Here is a 14,163-nt window from a genome sequence, read left to right on the forward strand (position 1 = left end):
TGTATGTCTAAAGCTGTAGGCCTGACAACTCTTCCCGCGAAACCTTTTTTTGGGTCGAAAATGGCAGAAATGACGTCACTCCGACGTCAATAGAGGCCAACCTATCATAGCCTTTGGAAAATTTTTGGTCACAATGTGTAAAACCTATTCCCGGGAGGGTACTAAAAGTTTGGTGACAATCGGCGCAACGGCTCTTGAGATATATCGAAAAAAAGCTAGGGGGGGACCCTCCCCCACCGCCTTGAAGGTTTAATCATATTATTCTCATACCATCACCAGTCATAAGCAGGCTGGAGAACCATGATTCCGCATATTTGATATGTGAAAAAATGTATTTTTATGTCATATACATATCCCGGTAGGCCACTGCCGTTTGGGTACAAAATAACGTGGTAAAAGCCCACTGAAGCGTGCTGGTTTGGAAAGAGGAAGCATCTCGGAGCTGCCGGGACGGGGTGTATCCAAGACAGCGTAGCACCTTAGCCCTCGGCAATCACTCAATTCACTCAGCCCTCAGCAGATAACTCAGCTCACTCAGCCCCAACTCGACGAGACACACTGTCCGAGGGTACCTTTGCCTGCCGCGCGCTGGCAGGGCGGCATCCCTTCCGCCTGCCCTGTCCCCGACGGACCAATCGAGCGTACAAACAATGGTAGAATCAGCGCCATCGTAAGTCTACGGCAAGTTATCGCGGGTGGCACTGAACACGTCTGGTCGCACTCGGTTATTACTAGCGAGCACGGCAGCGGGAAGCGATTAATGGGGCGAACGCTAAGAATACAGAGAGCTCGAGCCGGCCGAACGGAACGAGTTCTACTCAGCCTCTGGTCGCGGACGGACCGATCGCCGTCGATCACTGGTCCGCCTCGGGTTGGATACGAATCCCGCTCAGTCTGGAGCTCTTTTCCCTGACACCTTGCTGCGCACACTCCTATGCACGCGGGCAGCACAGCCCGGGCGGTGTGCGGACCGGGTGCAGGCCGACGACCGGTGGCCGGGCGGCGCCGCACTACTGACTGCCAACTGACTGCAGGGAACTGGAGCTGCTCTGAGCGATCTGCGCCTGCATCCGCTGCAGCATGTCCTGCATGCGCCGCAGCTCGGCGTCCTTCTCCTGGATCATGCGGTCCTTCTCGGAGACGTCGTCGGCGCCGGTAACGGAGCCGGCGCGCGCCTTGGGCGCCGCCTGGCGCGCCAGCCGCTCCGAGCGGTAATTCTCGTAGTGGCTGTCGTGCGTCATGTCGTCCAGGTCCTGTGGGGGTGCAGCCCGTGTCAGACGCATGCCGCCGATCCGCAGTCCGCACCATGACTATTTAGTTACCCGGGATTATCAATAAAAAATACTAACAATATCGGTGGCAGATAAAGTCACCACATCCACCAGGCAAACGACCCGGACATATACAATTGAAGGACTCAAAAGAAGAGCTTAATTTGTGACGATGGGTGAGCATGAAAGCTGAGTTACAGTCTCCATATTATTTTCTTTTATTATAGGATACCAAACAAACGCCAATGAATCCGATTGCATTTTGGGCCATAGTAGCTTCGATCCGTGTTGCACCAACAAGCAGTTTACTTTCAAACACACACACATAGTTTTTCAAACGCTATTTCTGAAGGACGCTTATCAAACTTTTGAACTCAGCATTGCACCAGGGCCTCAGCCGCCAATTCGCTGGCATTTATAGCCTACCTGCATGTGTGTCATGAGCATGGTCCGCAGCTTGATGAAGTCGCAGTGGTTCGGGTTCTCGACGTCGATCACGCCCCACGGATACTGGCGACCGCGGATCTTCTTCCCTGAAACAGTTGACTCAATAAATATCAGGGTTGCATATAGCGCGAAAAAAAATATGAATTGATATGTATGTATGTTTTTTCATCTACGTTTTTTGTCACGTACCGTCCCCCGTGATTTATAACAGCCATTTAAAAGTGTAAGGCATACCTAGTTTAAACCACCTAGCTCAATCCGTTTTCTCAAGGCGCCTCTCCCACCCATCAGGCAATACATATCATCGCCTTATAAGGTCGTAATTCTCCTTACTGCAGGCAATTATTTGCTTATTGTCATTTTTATTATCATTATTATCATTGCAACTATTGCTTATTGCAGGTGTTTTCGAAGACACGGCGAACTTACGAATTACGATACGGTCGCTACTATTATATCTCAGCGGCCATCTGCAGCTCACAACACGAGAGTACTGGGCGCTGAAGCTCCCAAAGTGAATCGATGGCTGAATAAACTGATATGCGAGCGCTTTTATGACATCCACGCGTGTTGTGTTAGAACCGCAGTATGTAAGTGAAGCGTACCTGCCACCTCGATCTGCTGGCTGCTGCCGCACACCGCGAACGGCATGGCCGCCTTCAGCTGCTTCACCTGCCACCGAGACGCACCGGGAGAGTGAGATCAGGCGAGCAGCGAACATGTTACAGTGAACATACTAATAGGCAGCTTAGACAAGATCGGGAACACTCCTACTGCCGTATGGCGGAAATGAATAGAGACTAAATCACGAAACGAATAAAACAATTTTGTAACACGTCAAATGTTGCGATCAAATCAAACGCTATCCATTTATACTTCCAGCCAGGGTTGTGCTTGACTCATGAGTCGAGTCAGAAATTTGACTCAACTCTGACTCAAATGAGTCAGATTTGAGTCGAGTCGGATAAAATGTTGAGCTGTTGAGTTGAGTCAGAGTTGAGTCGGACAAAAATATTAAGGCGTTGAGTTGAGTCAGAGTTGAGTCAGTAAAATAACTTTTGACATTAAGTTGAGTCAAACATTTAGGAACATGAGTCAGCTGACTCAACTTTCTAGAAACAAGCTTTTCACACCCCCCCCCCGCTTAACAACTTCGCCCTGGCTCTGCTGCCGGATTTTTTCACCCCCACCCCCGCTCAACAACTTTTTTATCTGAGTCAATTTTGAGTCAACTCACTTGACTCAACAAAAAATTTGAGTCAAGTTTGAGTCGACTCATATTTTCATTGAGCCGCTTGAGTCACGAGTCGAGTCAAGGGCAAAAATAAGCTCCTTGTTTGAGTCAGAGTTGAGTCAGGGCTTACTGAAGTTGAATGATGAGTCGAGTCGGCAAATTTTTTTGAGTCGAGCACAACCCTGCTTCCAGCAAGGTTAGATGTCATAATGCGCTTTGCATACTTCTATAGAGTAAATATGAGAGGTCAAATAATAACCTAGGTTCGAAGATGCTTCACAGGGGGTGTGGACACACTAGTATAACAAAAAGTTGATCGGGCATCGGGCTCTGTCGCCTTCGTTAGGACATAAGTCCATTCGACATTACTAATGAGCGGAAGCCTATAAATAGCTTGCTAACTGAGACGAAAAAATCAAACGAAAGCGAACAAAAACACATGCAAGCACGATATACTTACACCCGTAGGTAAAAATCCTACAACGGTTTGCTAATTGATTCGGACATTGCACAAGCCACCAAATCCTTCATTGTTTCTACTTTATAACCTATCTGTGAATATGGTCACAATGCCACCTAATTACAACCCCATTCCTTTTTTGACGTGCATTAATTCCCAGCCACCCTCTACCTATATGTAGAGCCGCCCCAGTGAGCCGTTAGCAAACCTCAGTGAGCCCGGTTGGCCAGCCCCTGCCCCGGTGAGCCGTTAGCCAGCCCCGGTGAGCCGTTAGCCAGCCCCGGTCAGCCGTTAGCCAGCCACTGCCCAGTGAGCCGTTAGCCAGCCCCGGTGAGCCCGGTTGGCCAGCCCCGGTCAGCCGTTAGCCAGCCCCTGCCCAGTGAGCCGTTAGCCAGCCCCTGCCCAGTGAGCCGTTAGCCAGCCCCTGCCCAGTGAGCCGTTAGCCAGCCCCGGTGATCCGTTGGCCAGCCCCGGTGAGCCGTTGGCCAGCCCCGGTGAGCCGTTGGCCAGCCCTGGTGAGCCGTTAGCCAGTCCCGGTGAGCCGTTAGCCAGTCCCGGTGATCCGTTGGCCAGCCCTGGTGAGCCGTTAGCCAGCCCCTGCCCAGTGAGCCGTTAGCCAGCCCCGGTGAGCCGTTAGCCAGCCCCCTCTCTACACAGCCAGCCCGGTGATCCGTTAGCCAGCCCCGGTGAGCCGTTAGCCAGCCCCGGTGAGCCGTTAGCCAGCCCCGGTCAGCCGTTAGCCAGCCCCGGTCAGCCGTTAGCCAGTCCCGGTGAGCCGTTAGCCAGCCCCGGTCAGCCGTTAGCCAGCCCCGGTGAGCCGTTAGCCAGTCCCGGTGAGCCGTTAGCCAGTCCCGGTGAGCCGTTAGCCAGTCCCGGTGAGCCGTTAGCCAGTCCCGGTGAGCCGTTGGCCAGCCCCGGTGAGCCGTTGGCCCGCCCCGGTCAGCCGTTAGCCAGCCCCGGTGAGCCGTTGGCCCGCCCCGGTCAGCCGTTAGCCCGCCCCGGTGAGCCGTTGGCCCGCCCCGGTGAGCGGTAGCACCTGTTCCTTGTACTCCTCGTCCTCGTCCGTGTCGCAGTCCGGCAGCTGGTACACGCGGATGCCGTGCTCGCCGATCTCTGTGCGCAGCCGCGCCTTCAGCCGGTCCATCTCGGCCTTGGTCAGCGTGTCCGCCTTGGCCACCACCGGCACCAAGTTCACCTGCCCAATCAGGAAACACTCCATTTAGAAATGTAGCGAAATGTTTAATTAGTAGGTGTCTGTCATGCCTGAATGCCATGTCGCAGAATTGTGATCAATATTTTAACTACTTGCAAGCGCCGAGCTCATCCATCAAATGTAGTTTGATAATAACAATTTTGACCGGATGTTTAATACAGAACGGTACGTGGCAGCATTGCACATCAGGTCCAGCTAAGTAGCATTGTCACTAGTGATGTCAATTACGGAATATCGTGAAACCGATTCCAAACCAAATACCAACAATACCAATGGGAAAATACCGAAACCGAACCGACTTGGGAATATGAGGGAAATACCAACTTTTTATCGAACTCTCAGCCTCTTTTACATTAGTGAGGATTCATAATACCAACAAAATACCAAATGCATTCGCCATGAAATACCAAATACCAAGCTGGTATCGGTTTGGCATCGGTATACCAAAAAGTTGGTATCCGATTGACATCTCTAATTGTCACCAGTTTCCAAAAAGCTTAACACAACTACCTACCTGGACTAATCGTAATTCCTCAAACTATGACTCATCCAGTGTTCAGAACGTACCTTGTTGTGCAGCATTTTCATGAACTGAACGTCCAACGGCTTCAGGCCGTGCCCGGCCGGGTTGATGAAGTAGAAACAGCAGTGTATCCGGTTATCGACGATGTTCCGTCGGTTCAGCCCGGACTCGTCCTTGAAGTACTTCTCGAACTGGTCGTCGATGTACTGGACAATGGGCTCGAAGCAGTTGGTGTTGTCGATGGCGTCACCGAACCCTGGAGTGTCTGCGGAAAACGGCGAACATGCATCGGTTCCCGACCGGCTCAGCACCGCACTACTCGCTAATAAACAGAAGCAGATGCATTCATTAGGGTTACCTTTATCCCGATAAACACTATAACACATGATTAGCGTGATGCCTGATATCAAAATCTACAGGATTCAAGGACAAAGTGTGAATTTCGGTCCTGACCTTTAAACTTCTGCAGTATTCCACGTCACACAAATGGAAGACTGGTTAGCACCTCGGCAATCAGCATGACAATAAAGGACGGTTTGCCGTTGACTTGAGTACCAGACATGAGACACCAGACCAAACACGGGAGACTCCTCGCTTTGAGCATAGACTGCATGTAAATACAGCCTTACCTACAACCGTGAGCCGCAACTTGACACCGCGCTCTTCGATTTCTACCGTGGAAGCCTCGATCTTAACCGTGCGCTTGATCACGTCGGAGGCGGCTGGCACCTGGACACAACAAAGCTTAGGTTACAAGCATCAAGACTGGCTCAGAGTTGGTGGAATCTGATCAAGTTAAGTTTAAATTAGATTATTGAAATATCACCAATGGTAGCTCTGTCTAAGCTCTAACAACGGAAGCTGAATCTAGTTGTGTTAATGGTTTATATTCCAGCTCCAAGCTCCTAGCTTATACGATAGGTAATGAGACACAATTGTTTTTCTCCGTCACTTAAGTAAGAGGTGAGACAGTAGTATATTAATGCACATTTTGAAAATCCCTTGCCATCATTCTGACATGCAGAGGGAAAAACAATTAGGTACGTTAGGGTGACATCTGGCCTGACATGATACATCCTGACCTGGGGTTCCTAATCATTTTTGTCTTTGAACAGAAGCATCGGTCAGGCAGATTTCTTGACCTCAATCAATCTTATTTTAACTCACCTGTCGTTCCGGGTACAAGTCAGTGAGAAAGAGACTATTAACAAGGGTCGATTTCCCAAGCCCTGACTCGCCAACCACCATCATAGTGAAGCCAAATCCCTTCTTGACTGACTTGCGATGCACCTGGTTGGGCAGGTTGGCAAAGCCAACATAGCCGGGTGCCTCTGGGTTGCCAAATTCTGAGCGGCTGCTCATTTTCTGGAGCAGAAGACAAGAGCATTGAATCAAATTTGCATATATGACATGATCTATGGACATGACAAAAGGACATGATGCAATTCACAAGGCTAACATATAAAAAGCTCTGTGTAAGTCGTAAGAGTACAAAAACATCACTGTACTCTTTATCACCAACTCAGGAAACATTCTGATTTGGGGGTAAGTTCCCTGGGTAAATCTGAAGATGAAGCAGGTATAGTCGACTACAGAATGATGTTCCACTTTTCACAGGCAATTATTTGCCTGGAGTGTTGGGCTGTGCCGCATGACACGGGCTGAGTTCACAAATTATAGCTTTGTCCCAATGCTCACAATTGACACTCTTAATTGCGTGATAAATGGCACAACTTAGCGCTCCGGTCAACTGATAGCTTCTGAGGAGTGGAACATCATTCTGTAGTCGACTATACGCTATGGTGAAGATAAAAAATATAATCTAACCTGACCTAGCCTTACCTACTGACCTAAAAGCTTGAACCTACCAACCTATGTCCATAAAGTTAGCGTCGTATTCGTATTCGGATTCAAATTCGAGTAATGATTTCGCTCAAAATTGTCATACAGATAGCCCATGGCACGCTGAGTTCGAAAATGGTGACCTTTTTTTCCTAGGTCAAACCGTTTGACCTTGAGAGGTCAAAATACTGCGTACCCTGTAGAATCTTTGTTTATGGTCCGATTTGAAAAAGTCGACCACCAGTGTGTTCGTCTCATCGAGAAGCAGTAGCACATTCAAAAAAATCCGAGGTCAAGGTCATAGGTCAAGGTCAAGGTCACTTTAAAAATCGCCGTACCCTATAAAATCTTCATTTTTGGAGCTATCGGAAAATTTCGGCCACCACTGTGTTTGTCTCATCGAGAAGCAGTAGCACATTTGAAAAAAAATCCGAGGTCAAGGTCATAGGTCAAGGTCAAGGTCACTTTAAACGTTAATTTTAGTCCCCGTACCCTGTAGAATCTTTGTTTATCGTCCGATCTGAAAATTTCGGCCACCACTGTGTTCGTCTCATCGAGAAGCAGTAGCACATTCGAAAAAATCCGAGGTCAAGGTCATAGGTCAAGGTCAAGGTCACTTTAAACGTTAATTTTAGTCCCCGTACCCTGTAGAATCTTTGTTTATCGTCCGATTTGAAAATTTCGGCCACCACTGTGTTTGTCTCATCGAGAAGCAGTAGCACATTTGAAAAAATCGAAGGTCAAGGTCATAGGTCATGGTCAAGGTCACTTTAAACGTTAATTTTAGTCCCCGTACCCTGTAGAATCTTTGTTTATGGTCCGATTTGAAAATTTCGGCCACCACTGTGTTCGTCTCATCGAGAAGCAGTAGCACATTTGAAAAAATCCGAGGTCAAGGTCATAGGTCAAGGTCAAGGTCACTTTAAACGTTAATTTTAGTCCCCGTACCCTGTAGAATCTTTGTTTATGGTCCGATTTAAAAATTTCGGCCACCACTGTGTTCGTCTCATCGAGAAGCAGTAGCACATTCGAAAAAATCCGAGGTCAAGGTCATAGGTCAGGGTCAAGGTCACTTTAAACGTTAAATTTAGTCCCCGTACCCTATAGAATCTTTGTTTTTGGTCCGATTTGAAAATTTCGGCCACCACTGTGTTCGTCTCATCGAGAAGCAGTAGCACATTCGAAAAAATCCGAGGTCAAGGTCATAGGTCAAGGTCAAGGTCACTTTAAACGTTAATTTTAGTCCCCGTACCCTGTAGAATCTTTGTTTATCGTCCGATCTGAAAATTTCGGCCACCACTGTGTTCGTCTCATCGACAAGCAGTAGCACATTTGAAAAAATCCGAGGTCAAGGTCATAGGTCAAGGTCAAGGTCACTTTAAACGTTAATTTTAGTCCCCGTACCCTGTAGAATCTTTGTTTATGGTCCGATTTGAAAATTTCGGCCACCACTGTGTTCGTCTCATCGAGAAGCAGTAGCACATTTGAAAAAATCCGAGGTCAAGGTCATAGGTCAAGGTCACTTTAAACGTTAATTTTAGTCCCCGTACCCTCTAGAATCTTTGTTTATGGTCCGATTTGAAAATTTCGGCCACCACTGTGTTCGTCTCATCGAGAAGCAGTAGCACATTACAAAAAATCCAAGGTCAAGGTCATAGGTCAAGGTCAAGGTCACATTAAACGTTAATTTTAGTCCCCGTACCCTGTAAAATCTTTGTTTATGGTCCGATCTGAAAATTTCGGCCACCACTGTGTTCGTCTCATCGAGAAGCAGTAGCACATTCGAAAAAATCCGAGGTCAAGGTCATAAGTCAAGGTCAAGGTCACTTTAAACGTTAATTTTAGTCCCCGTACCCTGTAGAATCTTTGTTTATGGTCCGATTGGAAAATTTCGGCCACCACTGTGTTCGTCTCATCGAGAAGCAGTAGCACATTTGAAAAAATCCGAGGTCAAGGTCATAGGTCAAGGTCAAGGTCACTTTAAACGTTAATTTTAGTCCCCGTACCCTGTAGAATCTTTGTTTATGGTCCGATTTGAAAATTTCGGCCACCACTGTGTTCGTCTCATCGAGAAGCAGTAGCACATTTGAAAAAATCCGAGGTCAAGGTCATAGGTCAAGGTCAAGGTCACTTTAAACGTTAATTTTATTCCCCGTACCCTGTAGAATCTTTGTTTATCGTCCGATTTGAAAATTTCGGCCACCACTGTGTTCGTCTCATCGAGAAGCAGAAGCACATTTGAAAAAATCCGAGGTCAAGGTCATAGGTCAAGGTTAAGGTCACTTTAAACGTTAATTTTAGTCCCCGTACCCTGTAGAATCTTTGTTTATGGTCCGATTTACAAATTTCGATGAGACGAACACACTGGTGGTCGAATTTTTCAAATCGGACCATAAACAAAGATTCTACAGGGTACGCAGTATTTTGACCTCTCAAGGTCAAACGGTTTGACCTAGGAAAAAAAGGTCACCATTTTCGAACTCAGCGTGCCATGGGCTATCCGTATGCCAATTTTGAGCGAAATCATTACTCGAATTTGAATCCGAATTTTAACGTTTAAAGTGACCTTGACCTTGACCTATGACCTTGACCTCGGATTTTTTCGAATGTGCTACTGCTTCTCGATGAGACGAACACAGTGGTGGCCGAAATTTTCAAATCGGACCATAAACAAAGATTCTACAGGGTACGGGGACTAAAATTAACGTTTAAAGTGACCTTGACCTTGACCTATGACCTTGACCTCGGATTTTTTCCAATGTGCTACTGCTTGTCGATGAGACGAACACAGTGGTGGCAGAAATTTTTAGATCGGACGATAAACAAAGATTCTACAGGGTACGGGGACTAAAATTAACGTTTAAAGTGACCTTGACCTTGACCTACGACCTTGACCTCGGATTTTTTCAAATGTGCTACTGCTTCTCGATGAGACGAACACAGTGATGGCCGAAATTTTTAAATCGAACCATAAACAAAGATTCTACAGGGTACCGGGACTAAAATTAACGTTTAAAGTGACCTTGACCTTGACCTATGACCTTGACCTCGGATTTTTTCAAATGTGCTACTGCTTCTCGATGAGACGAACACAGTGGTGGCCGAAATTTTCAAATCGGACCATAAACAAAGATTCTACAGGGTACGGGGACTAAAATTAACGTTTAAAGTGACCTTGACCTTGACCTATGACCTTGACCTCGGATTTTTTCGAATGTGCTACTGCTTCTCGATGAGACGAACACAGTGGTGGCCGAAATTTTCAAATCGGACCATAAACAAAGATTCTACAGGGTACGGGGACTAAAATTAACGTTTAAAGTGACCTTGACCTTGACCTATGACGTTGACCTCGGATTTTTTCAAATATGCTACTGCTTCTCGATGAGACGAACACAGTGGTGGCCGAAATTTTTAAATCAGACCATAAACAAAGATTCTACAGGGTACGGGGACTAAAATTAACGTTTAAAGTGACCTTGACCTTGACCTATGACCTTGACCTCGGATTTTTTCAGATGTGCTACTGTTTCTCAATGAGACGAACACAGTGGTGGCCGAAATTTTCAAATCGGACGATAAACAAAGATTCTACAGGGTACGGGGACTAAAATTAACGTTTAAAGTGACCTTGACCTTGACCTATGACCTTGACCTCGGATTTTTTCGAATGTGCTACTGCTTCTCGATGAGACGAACACAGTGGTGGCCGAAATTTTCAGATCGGACGATAAACAAAGATTCTACAGGGTACGGGGACTAAAATTAACGTTTAAAGTGACCTTGACCTTGACCTATGACCTTGACCTCGGATTATTTCGAATGTGCTACTGCTTCTCGATGAGACGAACACAGTGGTGGCCGAAATTTTTAAATCGGACCATAAACAAAGATTCTACAGGGTACGGGGACTAAAATTAACGTTTAAAGTGACCTTGACCTTGACCTATGACCTTGACCTCGGATTTTTTCAAATGTGCTACTGCTTGCCGATGAGACGAACACAGTGGTGGCCGAAATTTTCAAATCGGACGATAAACAAAGATTCTACAGGGTACGGGGACTAAAATTAACGTTTAAAGTGACCTTGACCTTGACTCATGACCTTGACCTCGGATTTTTTTCGAGTGTGCTACTGCTTCTCGATGAGACTAACACAGTGGTGGCCGAAATTTTTAAATCGGACCATAAACAAAGATTCTACAGGGTACGGGGACTAAAATTAACGTTTAAAGTGACCTTGACCTTGACCTATGACCTTGACCTCGGATTTTTTTTTTCAAATGTGCTACTGCTTCTCGATGAGACGAACACAGTGGTGGCCGAAATTTTCAAATCGGACCATAAACAAAGATTCTACAGGGTACGGGGACTACAATTAACGTTTAAAGTGACCTTGACCTTGACCTATGACCTTGACCTCGGATTTTTTCCAATGTGCTACTGCTTCTCGATGAGACGAACACAGTGGTGGCCGAAATTTTCAAATCGGACGATAAACAAAGATTCTACAGGGTACGGGGACTAAAATTAACGTTTAAAGTGACCTTGACCTTGACCTATGACCTTGACCTCGGATTTTTTTCGAATGTGCTACTGCTTGTCGATGAGACGAACACAGTGGTGGCCGAAATTTTCAGATCGGACGATAAACAAAGATTCTACAGGGTACGGGGACTAAAATTAACGTTTAAAGTGACCTTGACCTTGACCTATGACCTTGACCTCGGATTTTTTCAAATGTGCTACTGCTTCTCGATGAGACGAACACAGTGGTGACCGAAATTTTTAAATCGGACCATAAACAAAGATTCTACAGGGTACGGGGACTAAAATTAACGTTTAAAGTGACCTTGACCTTGACCTATGACCTTGACCTCGGATTTTTTCAAATGTGCTACTGCTTCTCGATGAGACGAACACAGTGGTGGCCGAAATTTTCAAATCGGACTATAAACAAAGATTCTACAGGGTACGGGGATTAAAATTAACGTTTAATGTGACCTTGACCTTGACCTATGACCTTGACCTCGGATTTTTCAAATTTGCTACTGCTTCTCGATGAGACGAACACAGTGGTGGCCGAAATTTTCAAATCGGACCATAAACAAAGATTCTACAGGGTACGCGGACTAAAATTAACGATTAAAGTGACCTTGACCTTGACCTATGACCTTGACCTCGGATTTTTTCGAATGTGCTACTGCTTCTCGATGAGACGAACACAGTGGTGACCGAAATTTTCAGATCGGACGATAAACAAAGATTCTACAGGGTACGGGGACTAAAATTAACGTTTAAAGTGACCTTGACCTTGACCTATGACCTTCACCTCGGATTTTTTCGAATGTGCTACTGCTTCTCGATGCGACGAACACAGTGGTGGCCGAATTTTTCCGATAGCTCCAAAAATGAAGATTTTATAGGGTACGGCGATTTTTAAAGTGACCTTGACCTTGACCTATGACCTTGACCTCGGATTTTTTTGAATGTGCTACTGCTTCTCGATGAGACGAACACACTGGTGGTCGAATTTTTCAAATCGGACCATAAACAAAGATTCTACAGGGTACGCAGTATTTTGACCTCTCAAGGTCAAACGGTTTGACCTAGGAAAAAAAGGTCACCATTTTCGAACTCAGCGTGCCATGGGCTATCTGTATGCCAATTTTGAGCGAAATCATTACTCGAATTTGAATCCGAATACGAATACGACGCTAACTTTATGGACATTACCAACCTACAGCATACCAATTTACCAAGAAAAATTGGTAAATGTCAAGATAAAGTCCTGAGAAGATTTCAAGGATTTTTTTCTCATAATCTTACATTATTTGACATCCCAAATCCAAAAATGATACTTACATGTCTCGCAAATAAAAGGAAATAACATAAGCAAAACTGACTTAACCTTACCTACTTACCAACTACAACCTACCAACCTAAAACCTGCAAACCTACCAACCTACAACCTCAAACCTACAAACCTACAACATAACCTACAACCTAAAATTTCCACTGTTTCATATTCGTATCAACAGCAGTCAGCACCACAATTGTAGATCAGACCTTATCTTGACAAACACCCTGAAATTCATCCCCACATTATACCGTTTCTAATCCTTGCCTCTGGATTGGGATTAAAGGGACCCTCCCACCTTAACATTAGATTTGAGTTGAGCTAGCCAAAATGGGGTCCCTGGCTCACAATTACCGGTTTCGGCACTCACAACATCGTGAAATGCCTTAAATCGGAAATAGGTATTGAATTTCAAAATTGCAGCATTTTGATTCAGAGGGGCTAATGCATAGGAATACCCCTCTGAATGTGTGACGTCAGCGCAGATATCTAACAATTTTTAAATGTTTGACTAAAACGTTTTGTAGCACGCGGTGGTATATGCTGCTTTGCGTGCAACAAGTGCCGCACTTTCAGCTGCCAAACTATTGCTTCCAAATGAAGTCGCTAGGAACAGCGGAGATGAGATCCCAAAAAGTAAACAAAAGTAAAAGTCTAATATCTTGAAAACCGGTGAATATCTTTTGGTGAAATTTGGTAGATATTCGTTTTCGCTCTTTCTGAACCGAGCGACATCACTTTCATGCCAATTCATAAACTTTTTTGAAGGTGGGAGGGTCCAAGCCATCCCAGACCCAATTCGGGTTCAATTCCTGGGCAAGTTGCGTGGCCTTGTCCCCACCTGGTCTGGTCACTTGGAACAGGATGAGATTTCCAGTTAGAACTTGGTCCACTGGATATGGTACTTAATCAAAATTCCAAATTGCATTATTAGCACCGTCACTGACTTATAGGTACCTATTCAGCTTACCTCTTACTGTAGGTAGGTAATTGATATTCACCAAAACCCTCCTTTTGTGTCTGCCTGAGGGATTTGTTCAAACAATCCAGCAAGTTAAAACTTGAAAGTATGAATACCTTTCGAGTGACAACTCGAAATCTTTCCAATTTTTAAACAAAGATTTGCAACTCCGGCGACATCCGAGGTGTGGCCTGTGATGCCAAAAGCTTCAACGTGATTGGGCAGCTCGGCAAATGACGTATACGAGGTAAAAGAGGAATACGCTAGAAGAAGCATTTATGACAAACAGAATCAATGGAACTATTTTTTCCCGAATTAGACAATTTTGGATCTTAAACTGATGTATTGTAAC

The 14,163-nt window shown here is 45.7% G+C and overlaps 1 protein-coding gene across 1 annotated transcript; it reads right to left on the reverse strand.

Moving 5' to 3' along the window:
- Nucleotides 1-313: 313 nt before the first annotated feature.
- Nucleotides 314-14,031, reverse strand: LOC122377434 (septin-2-like). The gene is made up of 8 exons (XM_043357465.1): nt 13,821-14,031; nt 6,316-6,513; nt 5,778-5,877; nt 5,193-5,413; nt 4,449-4,607; nt 2,324-2,390; nt 1,698-1,804; nt 314-1,253 (listed from the first exon to the last, which is right to left on the reverse strand). The coding sequence occupies exons 2-8, from the start codon at nt 6,508-6,510 to the stop codon at nt 1,011-1,013; spliced, it is 1,092 nt and encodes a 363-aa protein (XP_043213400.1). The 5' UTR covers nt 6,511-6,513; nt 13,821-14,031; the 3' UTR covers nt 314-1,010.
- Between the last annotated feature and the right edge of the window lie 132 nt (nt 14,032-14,163).

The sequence above is a fragment of the Amphibalanus amphitrite genome, unplaced genomic scaffold, assembly GCF_019059575.1.
Source record: "Amphibalanus amphitrite isolate SeventyFive unplaced genomic scaffold, NRLGWU_Aamphi_draft 000044F_arrow, whole genome shotgun sequence".
Taxonomy (NCBI): Eukaryota; Metazoa; Arthropoda; class Thecostraca; order Balanomorpha; family Balanidae; genus Amphibalanus; species Amphibalanus amphitrite.

Bases quoted from the DNA above. Each gene is read 5' to 3' on its own strand.
- LOC122377434 (XM_043357465.1), bottom strand. From the start codon at position 6,510: ATGAGCAGCCGCTCAGAATTTGGCAACCCAGAGGCACCCGGCTATGTT. The intron at 5,878-6,315 runs GTGAGTTAAAAT...TGTTGTGTCCAG, and splicing joins ACTTGTACCCGGAACGACAG to GTGCCAGCCGCCTCCGACGT. The intron at 4,608-5,192 runs GTACGTTCTGAA...CTGATTGGGCAG, and splicing joins TGAAAATGCTGCACAACAAG to GTGAACTTGGTGCCGGTGGT.